The sequence below is a fragment of the Acomys minous genome (genome assembly GCF_964271855.1).
Source record: "Acomys minous genome assembly, chromosome: 18".
Lineage (NCBI taxonomy): Eukaryota > Metazoa > Chordata > Mammalia > Rodentia > Muridae > Acomys > Acomys minous.
Genome location: NC_140501.1, coordinates 65,295,112 through 65,319,767, shown reverse-complemented (window position 1 = coordinate 65,319,767; position 24,656 = coordinate 65,295,112). Strand labels below are relative to the sequence as shown.

Below are 24,656 nucleotides of genomic sequence, written 5' to 3'. Positions count from 1 at the left end.
AGGACACGCCTTTAATTCCAGCATTCAGGGGGCAGAGGCAAGCGGATCTCTGTGAGTTTGAGGCCAGCCTGATCTACACAGCGAGTTCAGGACAGCCAGGGTTACACAGAGAAACCCTGTCTCAAAATAAATAAATAAACAAACAAATAAATTTTAAAAAAAGAAAAAGTCAAACTAGACCATCCAAGTAACTCCACATAAAACTGGAGAGAAGTAAAAGTTTCACCAGTATTCCACAAATGAAACTGGGGGAAAAAAGTCATTAAAATAATTTGACTCTCAATATCTCAACTAAGAAAGAAAAAGGCACGAACTGGACAATTCTTGTTTACTACCAACAGTAATGCCCTAAGGAAGATCTGAGCACAGCTTAGTGGCAAAGCCCAAGCTTGCTAGTACGCAGCTTAGCGCCCACTGTGGGGAGAAGTTAGAAGTTATATAGAATGGCGATTTACGGATAAGAACTAGTGTAGAAAGCAGCAAGAGGGCTGGACAGATGGCTCAGTGGACAAGAGCACTAGCTAGTCTTCCAGAGGTCCTGGGTTTGATTTTCAGCTGTCAAATGGTAGCTCACTACTAGCTGTACCTCCAGTTAGTTCCACGGGATCTGATGCCCTCTTTTGGCCTCCATGTGCACTGTAATGTGGTACATAGAGAGATATGCAGGCAACACACACATACACACACACAAAATTAAAAACCGGCATAAGGGCTGGGTAGTGGTGGTGCACGTCTTTAATCCCAGCACTCGGGAGGCAGAGGCAGGTGAATTGCTGTGAGTTCGAGGCCGGCCTGGTCTACAAAGTGAGTCTAGGACAGTCAAGGCTACACAGAGAGACTCTGTCTCAAAAAACCAACCCCCTTTAAAAAAAGAAGAGAACCTGTCTCTGAATGAGTGAATGGAAGAAAACAAACAAACAAACAAAACAGAGCTCCTTTGACAGAAGAAAAAGAAAAGAAAGTTCATTTACTTTTAAAGCAAGGCCAGGCATGGTAACACATGTCTATTAGTCCAGTACATGAGAAATGGAGAAGGATAAAGAATTTAAGGCCACCCTGGGCTTCATGGTGACTTCAAGGCCATCTGAGATGCTAAGATTGAGACAGTAAGATAATGTCTGGGAAACACGAAGGTCAGAGCTATAGCTCACCATTCCAGTACAGATTCAATCTCCAGCACTGTCAAAATACAATACAAACAAAGCAAAACAATCCACTACTAACAAGTAAGAAATAACATCTCAAAAAAATGAAAAAGAAAGAAAGAAAGAAGGAAAGAAAGAACGAACAAAAAATTGGCAGTTGGGCGTGGTGACACACGCCTTTAATCCCAGCATTTGGGAGGCAGAGGCAGGTGGATTGCTGTGAGTTTGAGGCCAGCCTGGTTTACAGAGTCCAGGAAAGCCAAGGCTACACAAAGAAACCCTGCCTCGAAGAAGCAAAAAACCCAAACAAACAATTAGCAATAAAAGCTGTATATAAAACTGGTCAGAAATGAATGTAATTAGGGCCAAAGGCAAATTTTACTAAGCTATAATTTAAAAGTTAAATGTAGGCAGAGGCGGGTGGATATCTTGTACGTTCAAGTCCAGCCTGGTCTACAAAGCAAGTCCTGGACAGCCAGGAATACAAGAGAAACCCTGTCTGGAAAAAAACAAAAACAAAAACAAACAAAAAGACGTATTTATTATGTATACAGTGCTCTGCCTCAATGTGTGCCTGCAGGCCAGCAGAGGGCACCAGATCTCATTATAGATGGTTGTTGAGCCACTATGTTGTTTGTTGCTGAGAACTGAACTCAGGACCTGTGGAAGAGCAGCCAGTGCTAACCTCTGGGCCATCTCTCCAGCCTCCAGATGTTATTAATACATGTAGACATTGAGCACTTTACCTACAGGTGAATTCAATGATAGCAACAGGCTAATGATAATGGGAATTCTGGGCTTGAAAAATAAATTTTGGAAAGCTCTTCATTTCCAAGAAGTTCAAAGCCAGAAGCCTTCAGGAGAAAAGAAGAGGTGCAGCTAGACAACGAAGCAGGCATGAACATGAAGCGCGCACAAAGGCGTTTCCCAGAGTGGTTTTGGGGCTGTTGTTTTTGAGACAGGGAATTGCTGTGTCTCAGGCTAACTCCAAACTCTCCATAGTCCCATTTTAGCCTCTTGAATGGTGGGCTTATCGGAATGTGCCATTGCGCTCAGCTGCAAAATAGTTTATTTATCTAAAACAACAACAACAACAACAAACCAAATCTGTGGACAGATTGCTAGGACCCAAACTAGGCAATTACGACTCGCAGCAAAGACTACTAACCAGGTACCCTAACATATACATAAGCAGCAACAATAAAGAAACCTAGCAATGATACCTAACCTTAACAGTACTCAACCTAAGGCACACGTTTGCCACTTCCTGGTATTCCCAGCATCCTGACTAAGAAAGAGGCAGTGGCTACAAGCTCTGCAAGCGCACTGAGGGCTCTGTAAAGATGCTTGCTGCAGAGTTGGGGGAAAGGGAAGAAACCAACATTCAGCACACATTTTAATAAGTTTTGTATTTCCCTAGACTGAGTTATTAAAAAGAGAACAAACATCTAATGGGGCTGGAGAGATGGCTCATCAGTAAAGAACACTTTGTTCTTACAGAGGATCCAGGCTCAGTTCCCAGCACCCACATGGTGCCTCACAACCATCCAACTCTAGGTGATCTAATGCCCTCTTTTGATCTCTGCAAGCACCAGGCACATAGGTACAAATACACACATGCAAAGCACTCATCCTCATAAAATAATTAGTAAACAACAGTAACAATCTTCCTATAGGGGTTTTCTTCATAGAGTTTGCTAGGATACAGGCCAAAGATCCTTGCTGGAGGTTGGTCTGGTGTATTTTGATGCTAATTACTGCTTGCAGTCTCTGTGCCCCACTTGTACCTTGCCTAAGAGCCTAACCTGTCTGACCAATAAAAGGCCATCACATCTGGGCAGGGCAAATGAGATAGGCATGGCTAAGGCTCCAGGGCTTGGGAGAGAGACTGGAGAGGAGGGGAGGGGAGGGGAAAGGAGTGGAAGAAAGCTGAGCCAGGTTAGGTGGAGGAGAAGCACATGGCAGGCGTGGATGGAGACTTGCCCCAGATGATGAGAATTAGCAAGTATTTGGGATTATGGATGGGAGGTAGCTTGATAGAAATTATTAGAAGTAGATGGCCTGGGATTGAGGCAGGCATCCCATCCCTGCCCCACTATGGGAAGTAGTTTAGGGGATTAATATCTGCCCTGCTCCAGGTTAACTAAGACTACTTAAGGGTGGTGGAGGTGGGGTGGGGAGTGGAATCTCAGGACTCACACTCTCTGAGATTCAGAACAGGACCAGGAATTCATGGTCTTAAACATTCCACAAAAAAAGGTGAACAAAACACCTCAAATGTCACTAGTGATTACCAAGTATATTACTAGAAAACTTAATTCAACCAAAATCTTACTACTAAAGAGTAGAACAGACGTAAAGAGGCAGTGTGGCAGTTCTTCAGGTACCTGAGTGGAGGGGTGCTGTGGAGTTCCAGCAGGGCTCAACACTATCAGCCCTGATTCCTGGCTTTGTTTCGGGGATAGAGAATGTATCCCCAGTAAACTGTACCGACTGTAATGACGGCAGCTTATTGTTTGGGGGGGGGGGTCCTTTTCTTTTTCAGAATCTTGCTAGCCAGACCCTGCTGCCCTGCTACTTACCACACAGTGCACACTGGCCTGGACCTTGTGGCTATCCTCTGCCCAGCTTTCTTAGCCTGGGCTACAGGCCATCACCACTGTGTTGGCTGCTTGCTCACTTTTTCCAAGTATTTACTTATGTGTAGGTGAGCAGGTATGGAGGTCAGAGGATAGAGTGCAGGACTTGGTTCTCTCAGTCAGGCATCTGGGTTCTGGGAACTGAGCTAAAGTCGTCAGGCTTGGCAGCAGGTACCCTGCCTCACTGAGCTTATCATGTCTCCCCTCACTGCCACAGCTGTTTCTGCAGTGTTTGGGACTGAACCCTGGACTTCACGATACCCGTCAAGTACTCGGCCACTGAGCTACGTGCCCAACCCTGTACCACATCTTCACCATTTTTTCTTTTTCTCCTCCCAGTCCTACCTCCCTCTTCTCTTTATCCCCACCCCCCATTAATTCTCAGGAAAGGAGAGTCCCCAACCCATCCTTTTTAATTGCTGAAAATTAGGTTTTATTGGCCAGCCTGGCCTAGATAGCTAGTTCCAGGTCACCTAGGAATTTTATGTTTTACTCTGTGTGTGTGTTTGCTTAAATATGTGGGCATGCACATGCTGCTGTGAGTGTGGAGACCAGAGCACGGCATTTGGGAGTTCTTTCCTTTAAGTCTGGCAACAACTGTCTTTACCCACTGAGCCTATGCTCCCAACCCTATCAGCAGCACCATCTCTACTAGTCCTGGTGTTCTGGAACTCAGTATGTTGATCACACTGGCCTTAACTCAAGAGGCCGTCCTTCCCCTGTCTCCCAAGTACGAGAATTAAAGATGTGAGCCATCACATGCAGCCTTTTAATATGGGGTCTTGATAACTTGCTAAATTGTCCACAACTCAGAATCCTCCTGCTTCACCCTCCTGAGTAACTGGGATTGATCAAGCGCCACCATGCCTGACTAGACCACATCTTAGTGAGGTGAATTTCCTAGGCAAGATCGGGGGGGAGAAAGGTCTATGGCATACAGAACAGTAGAGTGCACTGCAGGCAGCTGTTGGCTGTACTCCACAGCTAAATAAACTGTTGCTTTCTAATTTACATCTCACCGCTCTCCTTCCCTCCCTCTGGGTATTTTTTTCTCTATCAGTTACAATCACAGACGAGGATCCAAAATACCGAAGCATGGTTATTCTCTCAAAATCTTTGCTTCTGAAACCTATTCTATTTAAGAATAAGTCGCTCGTTTTCATTTCAAATTACATTTCGAATGGAGAAGTGTGTGTGTGTGTGTGCGCACCACAATTTTGTGTTTGAATGCCACCCACCTTGTTTTTCTTTCATTTATTTATTTAATCATTTTACAGCCTGATCACAGCCACCCTGTTTTTAAAGAAAGGATCACTAACTAGCCAGGAGCTTGCTGAGCAGGCTAGTCTGGTTGGCCAATAAGCCTCAGGGACACCAGTCTCCACAGTCTAGTGCTGGGATTTCAAGCACATCACTGTATTCAGCTTTTTTTTTTTTTTTTTTTTTTTTGGCATGAGTTCTGAGGTCCACGCTGGTGTTCTTACGCACTTTATTGACAAAACTGCTGCTTCCTAGTCCCCAGAATATCTTTTTCAAGAGCCACAAGTCTTTAACCATGACAACTTTCAAGAACCCCCTGCTTACCTAGAAAAATTTAAAGTTCATATTTACTGGCTTGGCATTTGAAGCCCTCTGTAATATTTCAATCTGTTTAATTTTTCTTCTAGGTATTCTTGAAAATTACAGGGGCTGGAGATAAGGGTGTTCTCCAGAGGACCTGAGTTAGCTTCCCAGCATGCATACTGGGAGGCTCACACACCTGCACTTCCAGAATGACTCCCTCTTCTGCCCTCTTCAGGAACCCACACGTCTGACATATACTCACACACAAATTTTTTAAAATTACAGTATTCCTATCTTTATGTCTTTGTGGTGTTCTACAAAATAATCCTTGTCTCTATGCCAATTTAAACTATTGATTTTTAACGATCATCTGAGATCTAGGCCTCTGCCACAAGGCATCCATGAATTACTCTGGTTCTGAGATAGATCATTTTTTAAAAATTTAATTTTATGTAGAAGTATTCTTGCCTGCATGTATGTCTATATACTATTTCTGTGCGTGGTGCCTGTGGAGGTTTGAAGAGGGTATCAGATCCCCTGGACCTGGAGATACAAATGGTTGGTTGTTGGGTGCCTTGTGTATGTTGGGAATCAAGCCCGGATGCTCTGGGAGATCAGCCTCAGAGCTCACGCTTATGATGTGGTTGTGTATACCTAAAATACTAGCAGTTGGGAGGCAAGGAAGATGAACCTTAACACTTAAGTTAACTTGGAAAACACCCTGGTGTGGTGGCACACACCTTCAATCCCAGCACTCAGGAAGCAGAGGCAGGTGGCTCATTGTGGGTTTGAAGCCAGGCTGGTACACAGCAAGTTCCAGGGCTACAGAGTGGCTGAGTGGGTGAGATACCAGCTAGTCAAGCTGAATTCAATCTCTGGGACCCATACAATAGGAGAGGGTGAACTGAAGTTGTCCCCTGACTCCCCACTGGTGCATGCAAACACACACAAGAAAAGAATGTAACTAAGAAAAAACAAAAAACCAAAGACCTATGTAGAGGGCTAAAGAGATGGCTCAGAGGTTAAGAGCACGGACGCCTCTTCCTGAGGACCCTAGTTTGGTTCCCAGCATACATGTCAGGTGGCTCAAACACCTGTAATTCCAGCTCCAGGGGATCCAATGCACTCCTGTGAACAGACCCACACACAGATACACATAATTAAAAAAAAAAAAAAACCACAGTATGTATGTGTATTATTTGTGTCATTACTTAATATTCTCTTCACCAACAGACAATAAATGTGCTAATGCCCCATATACCTTAATAACAGAGGTATGTATATAGCAGTAATTCAATATGTATTCTCATTACTTTTATTTGTGAATGATGGTAATTCATTTATAATAAACCTCTCTGTCCCCCTGGCTTTATAATCTGGGAGGAAGAAGAGCAGTAAGTGCAGTGTGGACTAAGTGAGGGCCTACTACTTCCATATTTTGAGAAAAAAGGTCCCTGAGGTACCTTTTAAACCACTCCAAAGTTGTCAGTATTATTTATTAAAAAGTTTCCAGGGGTGATGGCAGCACACATCAACAGATACACAGACACCAATCTCCCACCCCACCCGACCCCCACATAAAAGGAAATGTCTATGGCCAGCAAGATGGCTACAGAAGGCAAAGGCACCAAGACTAAGCCTGACGACCTGATTTCAAGTCCCAGGGGCCACAGGACAGAAGGAGAGAACTCCTACCAGCTGTGCTCTAACCTCCATCTATGTGCTATGGCAGTGTACATACACACTCTCCTCTCTGTGTGTGCGTGTGTCTCTCACACACACACACACAAACAGAAAAACAAATAGAGTAAGAGGAGGTGGGCTAGAGAGATCGCTCAGTGTTTAAGAGCATCGGCTGGTCTTCCAGAGGACCTGGGTTTAATTCCCAACACCCATATGGTGGCTCACAACTGTCGGTAACTTCAGTTCCAGGGGATCTGACGCCCTCTACTGGTCTCATGGACACCAGGTATACAAAGGCACAGCACCCATAGACATAAAATTCCAAAGGGACAGAACAGCTGTCTAGCATGTACAAGAATTGCTTCATACGCAAAGGCAAAAAAAGAGAAGCAACTTTGGGCAACAGTATTTTCAGTTGGGGCTGTAGCTCAGCCGATGGAGTGCTTACCCATCATGCACCAAGCCTAGGGTTTGATCTCTAGCACTGAATAAAGCAGGTGTGATGAAATGTACCATAGTTTACAAACTGGGAAGGTGAGGCAAGAGGATCAGTAGTACAAGCCGACTCTTGGTTACTTGATGAGGCAGAAGCAGAATAGACCACATGAGCGCTTGTCTCCAAAAGAAAGGTGATGGTGGTGCGTCAGTGGTGGAGAAATGACTTAGTGATTAAAAACATTTTCTGCTATTGCAGAGGATCTACGCTTAGTTCCCAACACCCACATGTCAGCTCCCAACTACCCACAGATCCAATTCTAGGGCATCTAATGCCCTCCTATAGCCCCCTAGGCACCACGCACATGTGTGAAGCATATCCATGTATGCGGACAAAACGTCACTCATATACATAAAATAAAAACAGATAAGTAGATAAAGTAATTTCCAAAAACGTCCCCCAGGGACTCAGACTAGGATCAAAAAAATATAGACATTAACTAATCTAAGACCTTATAATTAGTCTCAAAGGTCTTTCATTTTCTTTTAGCCTTACATAAAATTCCTCTCTAGGGGTTGGGGATTTTAGCTCAGTGGTAGTGCACTTGCCTAGCAAGCACAAAGCCCTGGGTTCGGTCCTCAGCTTTGGGAGAGAGAGAGAGAGAAAAAAAAAAACCTCTCTAACAAGTATCACGAAATTAATTAATTAATCCTTTCAAGGAATTCTATGGTAACCAAAAGTGCTGAAAAGACATATATTCTAAGTGTTAAATATGGATGGACTGTCATTCCTGATAACTACTAACAGGGTCAACAGGTGAAACTATTTGTCCTGTACTGGCTTTCTACACACACCCAATGTCTACTATCACACTATCACACACACACCACCTTGAAAGACTTAGGTTCTGCTGAGTGAGTGGCACCTGCTCTTAACTGCAGCACTCAGGAGGCTGAGGCAAGCAGACCTCTGTGTGTAAGGCCAGCCTGGTCTAGAGTAGTGTACCTTAGGACAGCCAGGGCTACATATGAAGAAAACAAAATTAAAATCTTTCCAAAAGACAAAGGCCATATAGCCTTTTACATGAGCTACTATGGAAAATTAGGTACCTAATATTTCTATAATAACATAAAAAAATTAATCTTGCTTGAACCAATGATATATATTAGGTTAGAGTTCTTTATAATGTGGTCACAAAACAGTCTGAATTGCCTCTAATATTATACTCAGTGTAACTGTAACTACTTAATGATTTTATGAGTGTTTATCTATCTACTAGACTGTCACTTTCCTTATGGCAGACATCTTTTTCTCTAGTATATCCTGGTCTAGCAGGCATGTAATACAAATTTGTTGAGGGTTGGAGAAATGGTTCAGCAGTTAAGAGCACTGGCCACTCTTCCAGAGGTTCTGAGTTCAATTCCCAGCAACCACATGGTGGCTCACAACCATCTCTAACAGGATCTGATGCCCTCTTCTGGCGTGCAGGCATACATGCAAACGGAGCACTCATATACACAAAATACATTAGTAAAATTTGTTGAATGATAAACATGTTAAATACAGGGATGGTGGTGACAAGCTATAGACATACAACAGATGAAAGTAAGTTACTGTTGCTAAATTCAGAAATATAAAAGGCCAAAGAGGTCCAGAGAAAAATCATACTGACCCATAAGGCACTGAGTAATTAACATGAAAGTAAACCACATTTCAAAAAGGAAATAATTTCTCTAAAAACAGACATCAATGTCAGTTTCACAGAATTCTCCTCGGACTTTCATGGAGGCTTAGCATGAAAGGAGGCGTCACTACCTCCCCCACCAACTACGCAGGACTGACAGACAGCGCAGTGGGGAGGGAGATACGTACTGGGCGAATGTCTGCTGAGCTCCAGCTCTGGTGTCTCCAGGCTGCTCTGAAAGTCAGGAGGCAGCGGGGAAGCCACTCCCTCAGGATGGATCATCTCGTCCTCCGACTCAGCTGAAGCTTCTGCAAAGCACACATTGGGTCGGGCAGGGAGTGAAGGGCTCAGCATGTGCCGTTATGTAGGAGTAAAGGGTGGCAGGCACAGTTAGACAGACACACCGAAAGGAAAAGCCTCCTCCCTAGAGCTGAGTTCTACTGTGCTAACGGTGGCCAACTTCCTTCCACTCCTCCTCTCCACAGAGCCACACTGAGCATCTCTTTCCCTGACAGAGCTCAACTGAAACTCATCCGGCTTCACAAAACACTGAGAGCAAATGAGCAGCAGTCCCACCTGACCTATTCCAGAAAGAGTTAGGCTCATCTGCTTGGTGACAGAGGTCAAAACAGACCTCGTTAGAAGTGACAGGCCGGGCTTACCTTCAAGTTCTGCAGCCTCCCGAGCTTCCCGTTCCAGCCGCTGCCTCAGGAGCTCCTGCTGCTTCTCCAGGTACTGCTTTATGAAGCTGTTCTGGCTCATTTCCTCCCCAATCTGTGCGGGGGAAATGGGATAACAGAGTCTAAGGAAGGGCAACCATTAGGTAATCAGGAAGGTCTGAATGCAGGGAATGGATACTCACGTCATGAAACAGATGCAAAGCTGTTTTTCTAGTTTTAACACCGTCATAGGTTTTTGGTTTTATATTTTATTTTTGTCATGGATAAGTATATAAAAACATACTTACACAGTCCAAGCATAAAATACATTATGAACTCCCATGTCAGAATGGCTAAATTTTTTTTTTTTTTTTTTTTTTTTTGAGACAGGGTATTTCTGTGTAGCCTTGGCTGTCCTGGACTCGTTTTTTGTAGACGGGGCTGGCCTCGAACTCATGAAGACTCACCTGCTTCTGTCTCCTGAGTGCCAGGATTACAGGCGTGCGCCGCCACCACCCAGCTCTCAGAATGGCTATTCTAACAGCAGAGAAACTCATGGTAAAGTACTTACTTTGGGTCTGGTTAGTTTAGTTACATAATGCTTTTTATTTGCAAATTCTTTAGAATGAAGTGTTTTGGGTTTTTTTGTTTTTTATTAATGAAAGCTTTCTTTTATGTTTATTTATGTGTATGGGTGTTTTGGCTGTATGTGTGTCTATGCAAAGTGTTGAACTGACAACCAAACCTGGGTCTTCCGGAAAAGCAGCCAGTACTCCTAATTACTGAACCACTGTTCTGGCCCATCCCACTTACCCTGGCTGCTCTTCCAGAGGACCCGGGTTCAATTCTTAGCACTCATATGGCAGCTCACAACTATCTGTAAATCCAGTACCAGGGGATCTGACACCTCACACAGACACACATGCAGGTAAAACAGCAATGCACACAAAATAAAAACAAATCACTATGCCTTTAATCCCAGCACTTGGGAGGCAGAGGCAGGTGGATCACTGTGAGTGCGAGGCCAGCCTAGTCTACAAAGCAAGTCTAGGACAGACAAGGCTACACAGAGAAACCTTGTCTCAAAAAACCAAAAACCAAAAACCAAAAAAAAAAAAAAAAAAAAAAAAATCACTACAAACAATTTTTACTCCTGTAAAAAAATTTTAAGCCAGACATGCTGGCAAATGCCTTTAATTCAGCATTCCGGAGGCAGAGGCCAGCCTGGTCTACAAAGCAAGTCCAGGACAGCCAAGGCTAACACAGAGAGACCCTGTCTCGAAAAATAAATAACTAAAATGTTTTAAAATTAAAAACAAAGCCAAGTAGTGTGGCACAATCCTTTAATCTCAGGCAGAGGCAGGCAGATCTCTGTGAATTTGAGGCTAGCCTGGTAGACAGACCTAGTCCCTGGACACCCCAAGACTACATAAAGAAACTCTGTCTTGAAAAACCCCAAAATACGGGCCGGAGAGATGGCTCAGCGGTTAAGAGCACTATCTGCTGTTCCGAAAGTATGAAAGTATGAATTCAATTCCCAGCAACCACATGATGGCTCATCACCATCTGTCATGAGATCTGGTGTTTTCTTGAGGCAGGCAGACACACATGCGGGCAGAACACTGTATAAATAATAAATAAAATATTTTAAAAAGAAAAACCACAAAATAAAATAAAGTAAGAACATTTTAGTAAAAACAACAAAGATAATTAATTACCTTATTAAAAACCCACAAATTTAAACAATTTCTATAAACAATAAAATCTGATAGTTGTTAAACAATTAAGACTTTTTAAAACATAACTTATTTTTTTGTATGTACATTGGTATTTTGCCTGCATGTATACCTGTGTGAGGTGTCAGATCCTCAGAACAGGAGTTACAGACAGTTGTGAGCTGCCATGTGGGTGCTGGGAATTAAACCCGGGTCCTCTGCAAGAAGCCAGTGCTCTTAAAGGCTGAGCCATCTCTCCAGCCTAAGACTTTTCTCTTTTAGTTAGAGATTTCAAAAAGAAAACAGTCTAAAAGTATACCAAGGAAATGGAGAGAAAGTCCATGGGGTAAGTCTACTCCATGTATCCAGATCCAAGAAACACAACTTTGGAAGGCAGTCTATCTTTTCTTTCTTTTTCAGGGTTTTCAACACAGGGTTTCTCTGTGTAGACCTGGTTGTCCTAGACTAGCTCTGTAGAACAGGCTGGCCTCGAACTCGAACAGATCCACCTGCCTCTGCATACCAAGGACTGGAAATAAGGTGTGCACCACCACGCCAGGCTGGAAGGCTTTTTCTAAGCTGTCCCTACAGTAAGGATCAGGATAAGCAGCACTATGGCGAAACAGAGGAACTACGTTAGTGTTTTATTTGAAGTAGTCAGTCCAAAGAGTGATGCCCGTCACAATAACCTAAGAAGAAGTAACAATTCCAGGCCTTACGCTTCTCCTGGAGACAAGGTCTTACTACACAGTCCAGCCTGGGTTCAGACTTGCAACCCTGTCATACAGTGTGCTACCACAAAGGACCCTGTCCCCCATGTGGTGTGCCTGGCCCTGCCGTGTGTGCGTGTGTGTGTGCGCGTGCGTGCGTGTGTGCATGCGCGCGCTAGGGATTATACCTACAGCCCCACCAGTAAGCTACATTCTTAGGCTGATTTATGCCTTTTCATTTAAATTTTTACATAAACTACAATTTATCTAAAAATAATGTACTATTTTTTCCCCCAAAATTGGGAAGACTAGGCCCGGTGCATATCTTTAATCCCAGGACCAGAGTCACACCAAGACAGGCAGATCTCTGTGAGTGTCAGGCCAGCCGGGTCTACCTAGTGAGTTCCAGACTTTCCAGAGCTACACAGTGAGCTCCTGTCTCACAAAAGAGTAAGCGCCAGGCTGGAGAGATGGGTCTGCCATGAAGCAACTCCTGCCCTCGCAGATGACCCAGGCCAGGTTCCTAGCACCACAGGGAGCGCACAACCATCTGTAACTCCACTTCTAGGGAATCTGACCACGCTTTCTTCCTCCTCCTCCTCCTCTTCCTTTTTTTTTTTTTCTCCCTGAGATAGGGTTTCTCTGTGTAGCCTTGAATGTCCTAGACTCACTCTGTAGACCAGGCTGGCCTTGAACTCACAGAGATGCACCTGCCTCTGCCTCCAGTTGCTGGGATTAAAGGCGTGCGCCACCATGCCTGACGTTCTTCTGACTTCTGGAGGCACCAGGCATGGACATTGTGCACGTGCATACACGTAGGTAAAACACTCATACAAACAAAATAAATCAATCTCAAACAAATTTTTAAAAGAAGTAAATCTGAGAAGAAAAAAGTACTAGTTCTCCAAAAGATCAAGCTCCACCGCCTCAGGAAAACATTCTGTCATGTATCTCAAAAGTTCAAGGGCTGGAGAGATGGGTCACTGGTTAAGAGCACTGGCTGCTCTTCCAGGGGACCTGGGCTTAAGTCCCAGTACACAGTGGCTCACAATCATCTGTTAACTACAGTCCAGGTACCTAATGCCTGCTTCTGACCCGAGGGCACACATACACATGCGGATGTAACACTCATATGCACAAAATAAACATAAATATAAAAATCAGTGTTTAAACGCATGAGATCAAGAAAAGTATTATACATTCAATCTTGAAAGACTTGTAACTGCACTTCCACTAAAAAAAATAAAATAAACCACAGAAAGGGGAGTACATACGGCTTATGCGTGCAATCACAGCAGCAGAAAAGTTGAAGCTGGGCGACTGTCACAAGCTGGAGTCCAGCCTGAGCTACAGTAAGTCCCTGCCTCACACACTCCAAACCAACCAACCAACCATCCGCTGGTTCTCTCTGAGGAAAAAGAAACCTTTGGCAAGCCAGACACTGTGGCCCAATCCTTTAATCCCAGCACTAGGGAGGCAGAGGCAGGAATTCCAGGACAACCAGGACTATGCAGAGATACCCTGTTTCAAAAAGAATAAAAAACTTTTCAAGAAGCAAGCAAGCTCAGGGTTAATCCTTTCTGTAACCTGCCCACATCATTCTTTCTGTCCTTCCGTTTCCTCTTCAGAAGCCCTCCTCCTCGAGGCCGCACAGGTCTAAAGACCTACAGGAAAGCAAGTCACTGCAGTATGCCCTATGCTTTCCGTCATATTTTCTAATAGTAAATAATTTTCACTTACTCTAAAGGAGACTCTCAGTAGTCAATGGGTACTGATGAAGTATGCATTTTAAGTATGAGAAAACAAGTGTGTTTGCAAAGCTGGGTGTGGTGGCACACATCTTTCATCCCAGGACTCAGGAGGCAGAGGAAGGGGGATCTCTGTGAGTTCGAGGCCAGCCTGGTCTATCAAGTGAGTCCAGGTCAACCAGGGCTACACAGAGAAACCCTGTCTCGAAAAACCAAAAAAAAAAAAAAAAAAAAAAAGCCAAAAAAAAAAAAAAAAAAAAAAGAAAAGAAAGAAAGAAAGAAAAAAAAGCAAACAAGTGTGTTCGCTACAAAAACCCTTGTTATTAGAAGTAAGGTTTCAAAATGTAAAATGCAACAACCCAAACACACCATAGCCAGGTACAGTGGTGCACATCTGTAGTCCCAGCACTCAAGGAAGCAGAGGCAGGCAGATCTCCGTGAGCTCGAGGCCAGCCTGGTCTACAAAGTGAGCTTAGGACAGCCAAGGCTACACAGAGAAACCCTGTCTCTGAAACTAACACCCCCCCCCCAGCTGGGTGTGGTAGTGCATGCCTTATTTCCACAACCACCACCAAGAGAACCCCACAACTGTGACCTGACTATTTTAAGTAGTTTAAGATTTATTTTGATTATTTTATATACATGAGTGTTTTAACTGCACAGATGTATGTGCATGTTTGCGCTTGGTGTTTAAAGCCGAAAAGAGCTATGGGATGTCCTGGAGGGAGAATTATGGATGTCTGTGAGCCACCGTGTGGGTGCTGGGAACTGACCTGGGTCCTCTATAAAGAGCACCAAGCACTCTTAGCTAAGCCATCTTCTCAGCTTCATCTAGGTGTGTGTACACGTATCTGTGGGTGTGTTTGTGTGCTCAGCCACGGCCTTGGAAGTCAGAAGGGTTGCATCCCTTGGTACTAGAGTTACAGATGTTTGTGCGCCACCCAATGTAGGTGCTGGGATCTGCCTCTGGTTTGAATCACTGAGCAACTGGCAACCTTAACTGCCCAGCTATCTCTCCAGCTCCTTAGGTAGCTCTTTAATACCATGAACCTCAGAAAGCTGGCTAGCTTATGGGACTTCCAGCTTAATGAGGTATTAACAAGGGAATAGGAAAGCTCATTTTCCACAGTACGCTGGGATCTCCTCTAGTCCAGGGCCCACACACCAGTGCATTTTCCTTTAAAGGATGGGATTTTGTTGTTGATTTTTAGAGTCCTGGCTATCCTCGAACTCACAGAGATCCACTTGCCTCTGCTTCCCTAGTGCTGGGACAAAGGTGTGCATCACTACCGCCCAGCAAATGAAGGGACTTGTTCTTAACTATAGGATAATGTCTTCAAAACAAAAATGTGTGTCAAAGCTGGGGGTGGAAGCACAAACCTGTTACCCTAGCACTAGAGAGCTGGGCAGGAGGACAGCCCTGAGTCTGAGGGCGGCACAGCTTACAGTGTGAGTTCTAAGCCATCATGGCTACACAGAGACTCTGCCTCAACCCTACCAAACAAACAAACAAACAAACAAACAAAGTATGAAAGAACTCTTGGAATAAAGTGTCTTCCCTAAGACACCCCACAGAGCAGTTCTAAAACTACAGACGAAGTCCAACCACTTTTCCTGTTTCCTATTATGAAGGCCAAATGTCAGTTCCTTGTCCTAAGTAATCACTCGTTTAAGGTTAAGGATGTTTAAAAGTAACTGCGGGCAGGTGCAGTGGCGCACACCTTTAATCCCAGCGCTCAGGAGGCAGAGGCCAGCCTGGTCTACAAAGTGAGTCCAGGACAGGCAGGGCTACACAGAGAAAAAAGCAACAGCATACAGTTAACCAGTTAGCCCTAGAAATAGAGTTATTAATAAGGGATCAAATTCTTTAAACTACGTCTGTGTCAATAAGAGTTCTTGATAAGCAAGTATTTTATTTCACCTCCATATTTAAAGACACCTTCCCCCAAACTGATGGCCAATAAGTGACTTCAGACTCTCACGGCACACCTGATCCATCACACCTTTTGGCATACTCCTCGGCAAGGATGCAAAGCATCCAAGTATTCACTCACCGCTTTTTATAGGTTTTTGGTTTTGTTTTTTAATTTTTTTATTAATTTATTCTTGTTACATCTCAATGGTTATCCCATCCCCTGTATCCTCCCATTCCTCCCTCCCTCCCATTTTCCCCTTATTCCCCTCCCCTATGACTGTTTCTGAGGGAGATTACCTCCCCCTGTATATGCTCACAGGGTATCAAGTCTCTTCTTGGTAACCTGCTGTCCTTCCTCTGAGTGCCACCAGGTCTCCCCCTCCAGGAGACATGGTCAAATATGAGGCACCAGAGTTCGTGTGAAAGTCATACTTGTTTTTTTTTCCTCCAGGTCTTTATGAAAAATTGGGCTCAATTAGAATTCAACTGTCTGAGGGCTGGAGAGATAGCTCAACAGTTAAGAGCAGTGGCTGCTCTTGTAGAGGACCCAGGTTCAAATCGGCACCTGCATGGTGGGTAGTTCACTGCTGTCTGCAACTCCAGTTGTAGAGAACCTGACATCCTCTTCTGGCCTCTGTGGGCACCTTTTGGAGGCAAATTCACCCATACACATAAAATAAAACTTAAAAAAAAAAAAAAGCAGCAACTGTCTGAGAACACCTGCATTGAAAATACTGTTTTTGATAAGCATGGAAGACACAACGCTAAGTTCTTCCGTTTTCTCCAACACACTGCCCATTCTATCTAAACAAGCCTTTTTTCTTACCTGTGAGTTTGGCTGGAATGCAGCATGGGGTGTTGAGTGTTTCTGTAAATTTTCTAGCATTAGAGCCTGGTATAAAGAAGAGCAAAAATCAGAAACCAGGCAGGGAAACAAAAAGGCAACCAGGATCTCTACCTCTCCCACGGCCTTTTTCATTAAATTACTTAACTGTACACTTAGACTATATTCCTTTCATAAAGCCTAAAAGCTCTTCATAATAGCTGTTCTCATTCATCTTCTTAAGACTCTTATAGGTAGCCATGGTTACTGCTCCCAAATATACCGATGTAAAGTACAGGCACCAACAATCAGTGACCTGGCTATGTCATAAGAATCAGCAAAGCGACAGAATCAGAATGAGAACCCCTATACTGCCTTCAGTTTTGACTAGGAGCCACTTCTAAATCTGGTAATACAGGGCAAAAAACAAAACAAAACAAAACCCAAAAAAACCAAAACAAAACAACCCACAAACACTCCAAATACTTCAACAAGTTTTAAATAACACAAAACCAACATGAGGCTGCTAATTTGAATTTGCCTATTACTTGAGTTAGCTTTTCAGAACTAAACCGACTTAAAAGTGAACTTGCACAATTTCTAGCAGACTGACAGCCAGGAAAATAAAATATACTAAAATTTCGAAGAAAAACTGAGCACAGACCTTGTCACCTAATACACACCCACCCACAAACTGTCGGCTTCGGGATAACCAACGGTCTGTCAACTCAGACCCTGAAGTAACCTATTCCCCGCGTACCCTAACGAACTCTGACTACACTAATCTCACCTTCCCTCCTTTTACACCAAACCGAACCACAATATATGTATAACTTCATGACAAGATCATTTTCATCTACTCAAAGCGATCCGATATCCCCAGCCTCTGTCTTCACCCCTCGCACCAGTAACCACCAAATTCTTATCCAGACTGCTGCTCTTCGATTTCCTAGACACCCGCCTCCCAAGTCAGGGTTTCCCTTCATTTAAGGTCTTAGTCGAATCAAGCGGACATTTTCACCCTACCCCAAATGTGTTTTTGCAGACACAGACGCCAGCCCAATCCGCCCAACTGTTACCCTTAACTCGGACCCAGCCCTGCTCGCCCCCTTAAGGCCAGCCACACCGCTGGTTGTAGAGGGATTTAACTCCTTCTGCAGCGCATGCGCCGAAAACACAGACACAAACAAGGAGGGGGTGGGGGAAAGAAGGAAGGAGCTTAAGACACTCCAGGAGAGTAGCGCGCACCCTCCCATTTTGGGCTCGCGCCGCTGCCGTTAAGGCGGGAACCGGCGTTATCTCTATTCCAGCGCAAGCCACACCAACCCCCGCGCGCGTGGATCTGCAGGCTCGCGCTGGCGGCCTGGGAGAGCTCGCGCTGAGCCCGGACACTGCGCCTGCGCCGCGGCGGAGACTCGTCTCTACCGGGTCCGCTCCCCTCCGACACCTCGGCAACGCTGACTTCTCACCCCTTTGAGCCGCTTGACCAGGGCGCTCTTCTGCCCGCTCTTGGCTAGGCCTCGCTGCTCCAGTGCGGCCTTCAGGTCGGTCACCCGCAGAGCCTGAAGAGGCTTCCCGTCCAGAGTCACCTCCTCCAGCTCCGCCATCTTGCGTGAGGTACTCGGGTCCGTCCCGACGGCTTCGGGCATCTTCGGTAATTTCCGCCAACGCCCTTCGAATGTACCGAATTCGCCCCGCCTACTGCCATAGTCTACCCCTCTATTACTGCTCAGAATTCCCCGGGTTCCTCCGGAACTGTTCGGTCGTTTCCGTCTTCATATCGGTACCAATCGGCTTTTTCCATTTGCCCAAGCGGCCGACCCCTCCCATTTTGCTTTCAGGCTCGTTTGTTTTCGTCTTGCCGAGGGTTTGAATCGAATGCATTCGGAAGCCCTCGAACCTGGCATATTCATAATCGGAGATATTCGGCTATCTCCGGACCTGGGACTGAGGCGCTGGGGCACTTGGGTGTTTGGTGCTGTTTCTGCACCGGAAGTGCGTGGGTTATTGGGCTGGCTCTGCTTAGGGTTTTCAGGAAACATGGAAGAGACTAGGCGAGTTGGAGTTGGAGCTTAAGGATTGCTGTGTTCTCTGGACGCCCCGGAGAAGAAAAGAAGGTAAGAGGAGAATAAATTTCTCCTAGGTCAGATAAGATTTGGTGTTTGAAGCCGGGCATGGTGGCACATCCCTTCCAGCACTGGGGATGCCGAGGCAGAGATGCAGGCGGATCTCTGTGAGTTCGAGGCCAGCCTGGTCTACAAAGCGAGCCCAGGACAGCCGAGGCTACACAGAGAAACCCTGTCTCGAAAACCAAAAACAAATAAGCAAAAAGATGTGGTGTCTGCAGGTTTTCTTTTGCGGAGCCATACCCTGCTCCCGTGGCGAAACCTCCGTGGTCCTCCCATCCCCTCTACATTCTAACCTCTCGGTCTAAGGAATACTTGGTTTTGTGGGGTTAAGAAACAAAGAGACCTGCGGCTTCCAAACGTGGGAAAAAGTAGCATCGTGGTTTTGATCCCAGACAGTCAATATATTAATGACATTGAATTTAAGTTTCCCATGGAAGCCATGTGGCAAGACTCTGGGAGGGAAAATTCCCTTTCCCTGAAAAAGAGAAATTTTAGGAGGAACTTCTCCCTGTAGGGACCACTTTGAAAATGGCAGTTGATATTGAACTAATGTTTAGGGATCTTTGTCTGTACAAATCTCCCAACTCGGAGCAGGAGTAACAGCAGTACTAACTTAAGCCATAGGGTGTTGACCGTTTTCGTTGTGAGAGATAGAGACTGTAGGACTAAAACATTTTGGGATAAGTTGGCTGACACTTGCATCCATGATGCAAAAATCAGTGGCACTTTACAGTGTAAGCCCTTAAGGAAAACTGCTGAGACACCCGTGCATCAGGAGCACACTTTTTGGGCCACCTAAGTCAAGAAAACAAAGGGAATTTTTTTCAGAACCTTGATAGTGTGGCTTATTTTAGGCAAGGCCTTTACTTACCCCACTCTTAAGTTTATTGGTGTTGTACAGAATTTAATAAGGAGGCCATAGAAAATAAATTCTCAACACATTTCAGAGGCTGTGTACACATTGCACAGAAGGCTCTTGTATCATGTACCCCCTCCGGCTGTTGATAACTATGGAACAATTAGCGTTCATTGGGGCCAGTTGCTTGTACCAAAGTTTAAAAAAAAAAAAGCTGTACACTTTTTGTAGGCTCAATTTTCTTTTCTTTTTTTAAAATACTTTATTTAATTTTTATTTTGAACCCAGGTCCTTTGGAAGAACAGGCAGTGCTCTTAACCACTGAACCATCTCTCCAGCCCCAGGCTCAGTTTTCTTAACAATTATATTGTATTATGAACTTGTTAAATGAGTGTACCTCCCTTATAACCCAACTTAGCCTAAGTAAGAGGAAAAGGAGATTAAGGAAAACAAGAATGAAACCTGGGTATCGGTTCCTAGGAACGATTCTCTCGGCGTAGTTAACAGGATTTCAGCAAACCAGCAATCCCACCAACGTTGCTGCCGGAACCTGGAGCCTCAGGCTGAAGCCTTGATTTCAGTGCATTCTGAGCAGAAGTCTGATCAACAATAGAGAACAGGATGTTTTTCCACTTAGAAGTTGAACTACTTGGTGGGGGAGCTCGGTGAAAAACAAACTTGAATAGACTGAGAGGAGATATAAATATACATACATATACATACATACATACATACATACATACATCTCCAAAACAGGGGGCTTGGAGCTTTTGGATGGCACTTGGTTTTCCATTTCCAGGCACTCCTAAGGAGAACTGCTCCAGGGAAGGCTTCAAGGCTTCAAGCTCCGACTGAGGCTCCTGGTTCTGGTCGCTCCAGGTTCCAGCAGCAACTTTGGTGGGATTGCTAGTCTGCTGAAATCCTGCCGACTATGCCAAGAAAATCGTTCCTAGGAACTGATGCCCAGAGCCGGGGGGTGGTGGTGGCGCATGCCTTTAATCCCAGCACTCGGGAGGCAGAGGCAGGCGGATCACTGTGAGTTCGAGGCCAGCCTGGTCTACAAAGTGAGTCCAGGACAGCCAAGGCTACACAGAGAAACCCTGTCTCGAAAAACCAAAACAAACAAAAACAAGAACTGATGCCCAGGTTTCATTTTTGTTTTCCTTAATCTCCTTTTCCTCTTATTTAGGCTAATTGGGTTATAAGGGAAGTATGCCCGTTTAACAAGTTCATAATAAAATATAGTTGTTAAGAAAATTGAGCCTACAACTTTTATTTTAGGAAGGATAAATATGAAGAACAGAAGTAGGAGAGATAGGGACAAGCAAGAGATGTGTTTTCTGTTTAGTTCCGTGCTCAGTTCTTGCTGTGCTACCCAGGCTGGCCTCGGTGTCTTGTTTGTATTGTTATTTGGTTTGGTTTGGTTTGGTTTTTCAAGACAAGGTTTCCATGTGTAGTCCTGGTTGTCCTAAAACTCATTCTGTAGAGCAGGCTGCTCTGGAACTCAGGTACCTACCTGCCTGTGCGTGCCTCCTGAATGCTGGGTTAAGGGCACGCACGCTCCACCACCGCCTGGCTTGGTTTTATTATTGCTAAGTGTGTCTGTGGGTGTGAGCATGTCCCACAGAGGCTACAGGCAGTGCCCTGGAGCTGAAGCTACCAGTGGTTTCAAGTCACCCAATATGGGTGCTCTGGGAGAACAGGAAATGAATTCCAATGCTGAGCAATCTTCTTCCTGGCCCCTCAATTGCTTGTTTTAGAGACTATTTATAAGGAGTGGCTGGGGATAGTTCAGTTAGGAGTGTGCTCATTTAGCATGCCAGAGCCCTGGGCTCTGCCCCGAGCACTGCAGAAATGCTGTGGTGACGTATTACAGTTCAAGGCCATTCTTAGCTACATGTCCAGCCAGTGTGAGACTATGAAATTAGGAGGAGGATGGTGAGAGGCTGTGCATGGGCAGCATCCCTATAATCTGTAACGCCAGCACTTTAAGGCTGAGGCAGGAGGATCTTGAATTTCAGGCTAGCAAGATTTTTTTTCCTAAGACTTGAAGTAACTCGTGAGAATAAATTACTCTTCTCTTGACCCAGAAACCTTTGCCCCCCAAATCATCCAAACCGAGAGGTTCGGGTGTCTGTGTTCACTTTAGAAATTGCCCAGGCCATCAAGGCTATGCGTGCCTAAAAAGCCACCAGATGTCTGAGAGCTGTCCCTTTAAAGGAATAGTGTGTGGTTCGTAGGCAGTGTCCCAGTAGAGTTGGTAGGTAAGTGTGCCAGCAACAAACAGCAGGGCTGGCCGTGTGCCTGGTGGCCCCCGAAGAGCGCTGGAGGTTTGCTCTACTCATGCTGGAAAATGCTGCACTTAGAGGTTTTGCTATAGATTCTGTGGTCATCGTCAATATCCAGAGCAAAATAGCCCAAATACAGTCAGGTTGACTCAGACGTGAGCTTGCCTGCTGCATTGGAAGGATCCTCACTGAAAAGAAACTGTTCCTCAGCCGGAAGAGGAGACCACGAAGAAGAAACATCATCCCAGAAGAAAGGGCTGCGGCAAACCTTCTAGCCTGTGACTACATTTACCATCAAGTAAAATGCAAGTAAAGGTTAATGAGAGAGACAAAGGCAGGAAGGGACGGTGGCTGTGTGTGTGTGTGTGTGTGTGTGTGTGTGTGTGTGTGTGTGTTTTCCAGACTGGCCTGGAACGCCCATGTAACTGAGGATGATCTTTGAACTTGTGATCCTTCTGCCTCCACCATGTCTACCATATTGTGCAGCCATGCCTGGCGTGTGGGTTTTGCTTTTTTTTGTTTTTGTTCTTTTGTTGTTTTAAGATAGGGCCTCACTCTGTAGGTTAGAGTGGTTTGGAACTTACTATGTTCCAGTTACTAGTCCAAGCTGGCCTTTAATTCTTGGCAGCCCCCCACCCCCATCCCAGCTTTCTAAATGCTGGGATTATAGGTGTGAGCCACTACACCTGGCTCAGGTCAGTGGCACTGAAAAGGAAATCAGGCTGGCAAATAACCAAGTGAGGTTATTCTTGAGTGACTCCCCAAGGAAATTGGGTAGAAATCAAAATTCAAGGTCTTGTTAAGTGTGCATTCATAGCCCCAATATTCACAAGCTGAGGCAAGAGGGCCAAATCCCTACTACAAGTCCGGGCCTACACATATATCGTGAAGTCCTTCCATAAAAAAGGGTCCTGAGCCGGGGCGGTGGAGCCTCACGCCTTTAATCCCAGCACTTAGGAGGCAGAGGCAGGCAGGTCTCTGTGAATTCAAGGCCAGCCTGGTCTACAGTGTGTCCAGGACAACCAAGGCTACACACAGAGAAACTCTGTCTCAAAAAACTAGAAGAAGAGGAGGAGGAGAAAAAGAAGAAAAAAGAGAAAAGAAAAGAAGAAGGGTCCTGATGGTTTCCTATGAATTGAATTGGTGGGCACTGATTGGGTGCACTGGGGTTATTGCTTAGGACGTTGTCTTTTGGTTGCTCTTTGCCAGAGAGTGTATTAACAGAGCGTTGTTTATTTCAGGATGCCCCTGGAATCGCCTTCCTCCTCAGTGCCGCCATCCCTCCCTTCTGTGTTACCGTCAGTGCCAGATGACATTGCCAGCTCATCCCCTCCGCCAATGTCTTACATCACTTCCCAGGAGATGAAATGTATTCTTCACTGGTTTGCCAGTTGGTCAGGTCCCCAGCGGGAACGTTTTCTACAAGACCTGGTAGCTAAGGCGGTGCCCGGGAAGCTGCAGTCACTTCTGGATAGCCTGGAGCAGCTCAGCGTGTCTGGGGCAAACCGACCACCTTGTATCTTTGAGTGTCAGCTGCGGCTTTGGGATCAGTGGTTTCGAGGTTGGGCTGAGCAGGAGCGCAATGAGTTTGTCAGGCAGCTGGAAGTCAGTGAGCCAGATTTCGTGGCAAAGTTTTACCAAGCAGTGGCTGCTACTGCTGGCAAAGACTGACGGGCATTGAGATCAAGAAGATAATGACATGTGATCAAGCAAGGCCATTACTGTAGTGAAGATTCGGTGCAAGTGTGTCAGAGATTTGCCTGGCCAGACAGTGGTGGTGCACGCCTTTAATCCCAGCATTTGGGAGGCAGAAGCAGGTGGATTGCTGTGAGTTTGAGGTCAGCCTGGTCTACAAAGCAAGTCTAGGACAGCCAAGGCTATACAGAGAAACCCTGTCTCGAAAAAAACAAAAACAAAACATATTTGCCTGAACTGCTGGGGTAGTGGTGCATCTCTTTATTCCAGCACTCAGGCAGTGGCAGCCCGGTCTACATAGCATGTTCCAGGTCAGTGAGTGCTACAAAGTGAGACCCTGCCCTTTAAAAAAAAAAAAGTTCATATGAGGCTGGAGAGATGGCTCAGAGGTTAAGAGCATTGGCTGTTCTTCCAAAGGTCCCAAGTTCAAGTCCCAGCAACCACATGGTGGCTCATAACCATCTGTAATGAGATCTGGTGCCCTCTTCTGGCCTGCCAACACATATGCAGGCAGAGTACTGTATAAATAAATAACTTTTTTAAAAAGTTCATGCTTCGATTTGATGATGAGTGCTAGCACTGTAACTTAGCAGTGTGTCCCTGGTTCTATGAATGTGATCACTGAAGCAAACCAGAGTGTGTCAGCCACCCGCTTCATTTACAGAAGATACCCAAATCTCAAGAACGACTGGTTTTGGTAACTAACTCAAAAGAACCTACATCGTGTAACTAAAGCCGGTGCTGGCCCAGATGTGGCTGGTTTCACCACATTTACCCAACTCCAGCATAATTATATAACTTCCCAACCACAAGGTGATTTATTTCCCAGTGGTCATTTAATAAAATTAAGGAAAATCACAAGAGAAGGAAATACTTACTTGATCCTTCATATTGTTTGACTCCAAAGAGCAATGGAAATTAGATAATAAAAAGTATCAAATAGGACTGGCCTTTTCTACAGCGTGTGT

General features: G+C 45.1%; 2 protein-coding genes across 9 annotated transcripts in view; one reads left to right on the top strand and one right to left on the bottom strand.

The window, feature by feature from the left end:
• ACIN1 (apoptotic chromatin condensation inducer 1) overlaps positions 1-18,510 on the bottom strand; it is a 47,931-nt gene extending 29,421 nt beyond the window's left edge. For 3 of the 7 annotated variants that reach the window (XM_084767275.1, XM_084767277.1, XM_084767276.1), the window contains exons 1-4: positions 18,190-18,510; positions 16,724-16,789; positions 9,813-9,924; positions 9,339-9,458 (exon numbers count right to left, since the gene is read on the bottom strand). In XM_084767275.1, coding sequence (XP_084623401.1) covers positions 9,339-9,458; positions 9,813-9,924; positions 16,724-16,789; positions 18,190-18,369 — 478 coding nt within the window. In that variant the 5' untranslated portion in view covers positions 18,370-18,510. Of the gene's footprint in view, positions 1-9,338; positions 9,459-9,812; positions 9,925-16,723; positions 16,790-17,746; positions 17,766-18,189 lie in introns of those variants that run through there. The other 4 variants (XM_084767278.1, XM_084767279.1, XM_084767281.1 and 1 more) reach the window with 3 other exon arrangements.
• A 187-nt stretch (positions 18,511-18,697) lies between these two features.
• On the top strand, positions 18,698-24,559 carry LOC311589046 (uncharacterized protein C14orf119 homolog). 2 transcript variants are annotated; one of them, XM_084767327.1, is made up of 3 exons: positions 18,720-18,837; positions 22,204-22,298; positions 23,235-24,559. In XM_084767327.1, coding segments are annotated over exons 2-3 (432 nt in total). In that variant the 5' UTR covers positions 18,720-18,837; positions 22,204-22,296; the 3' UTR covers positions 23,665-24,559. The 2 variants fall into 2 exon arrangements, with proteins under 2 accessions (XP_084623454.1, XP_084623453.1); XM_084767328.1 differs by lacking the exon at positions 22,204-22,298 and having other exon boundaries at positions 18,698-18,837.
• Positions 24,560-24,656: the final 97 nt, after the last annotated feature.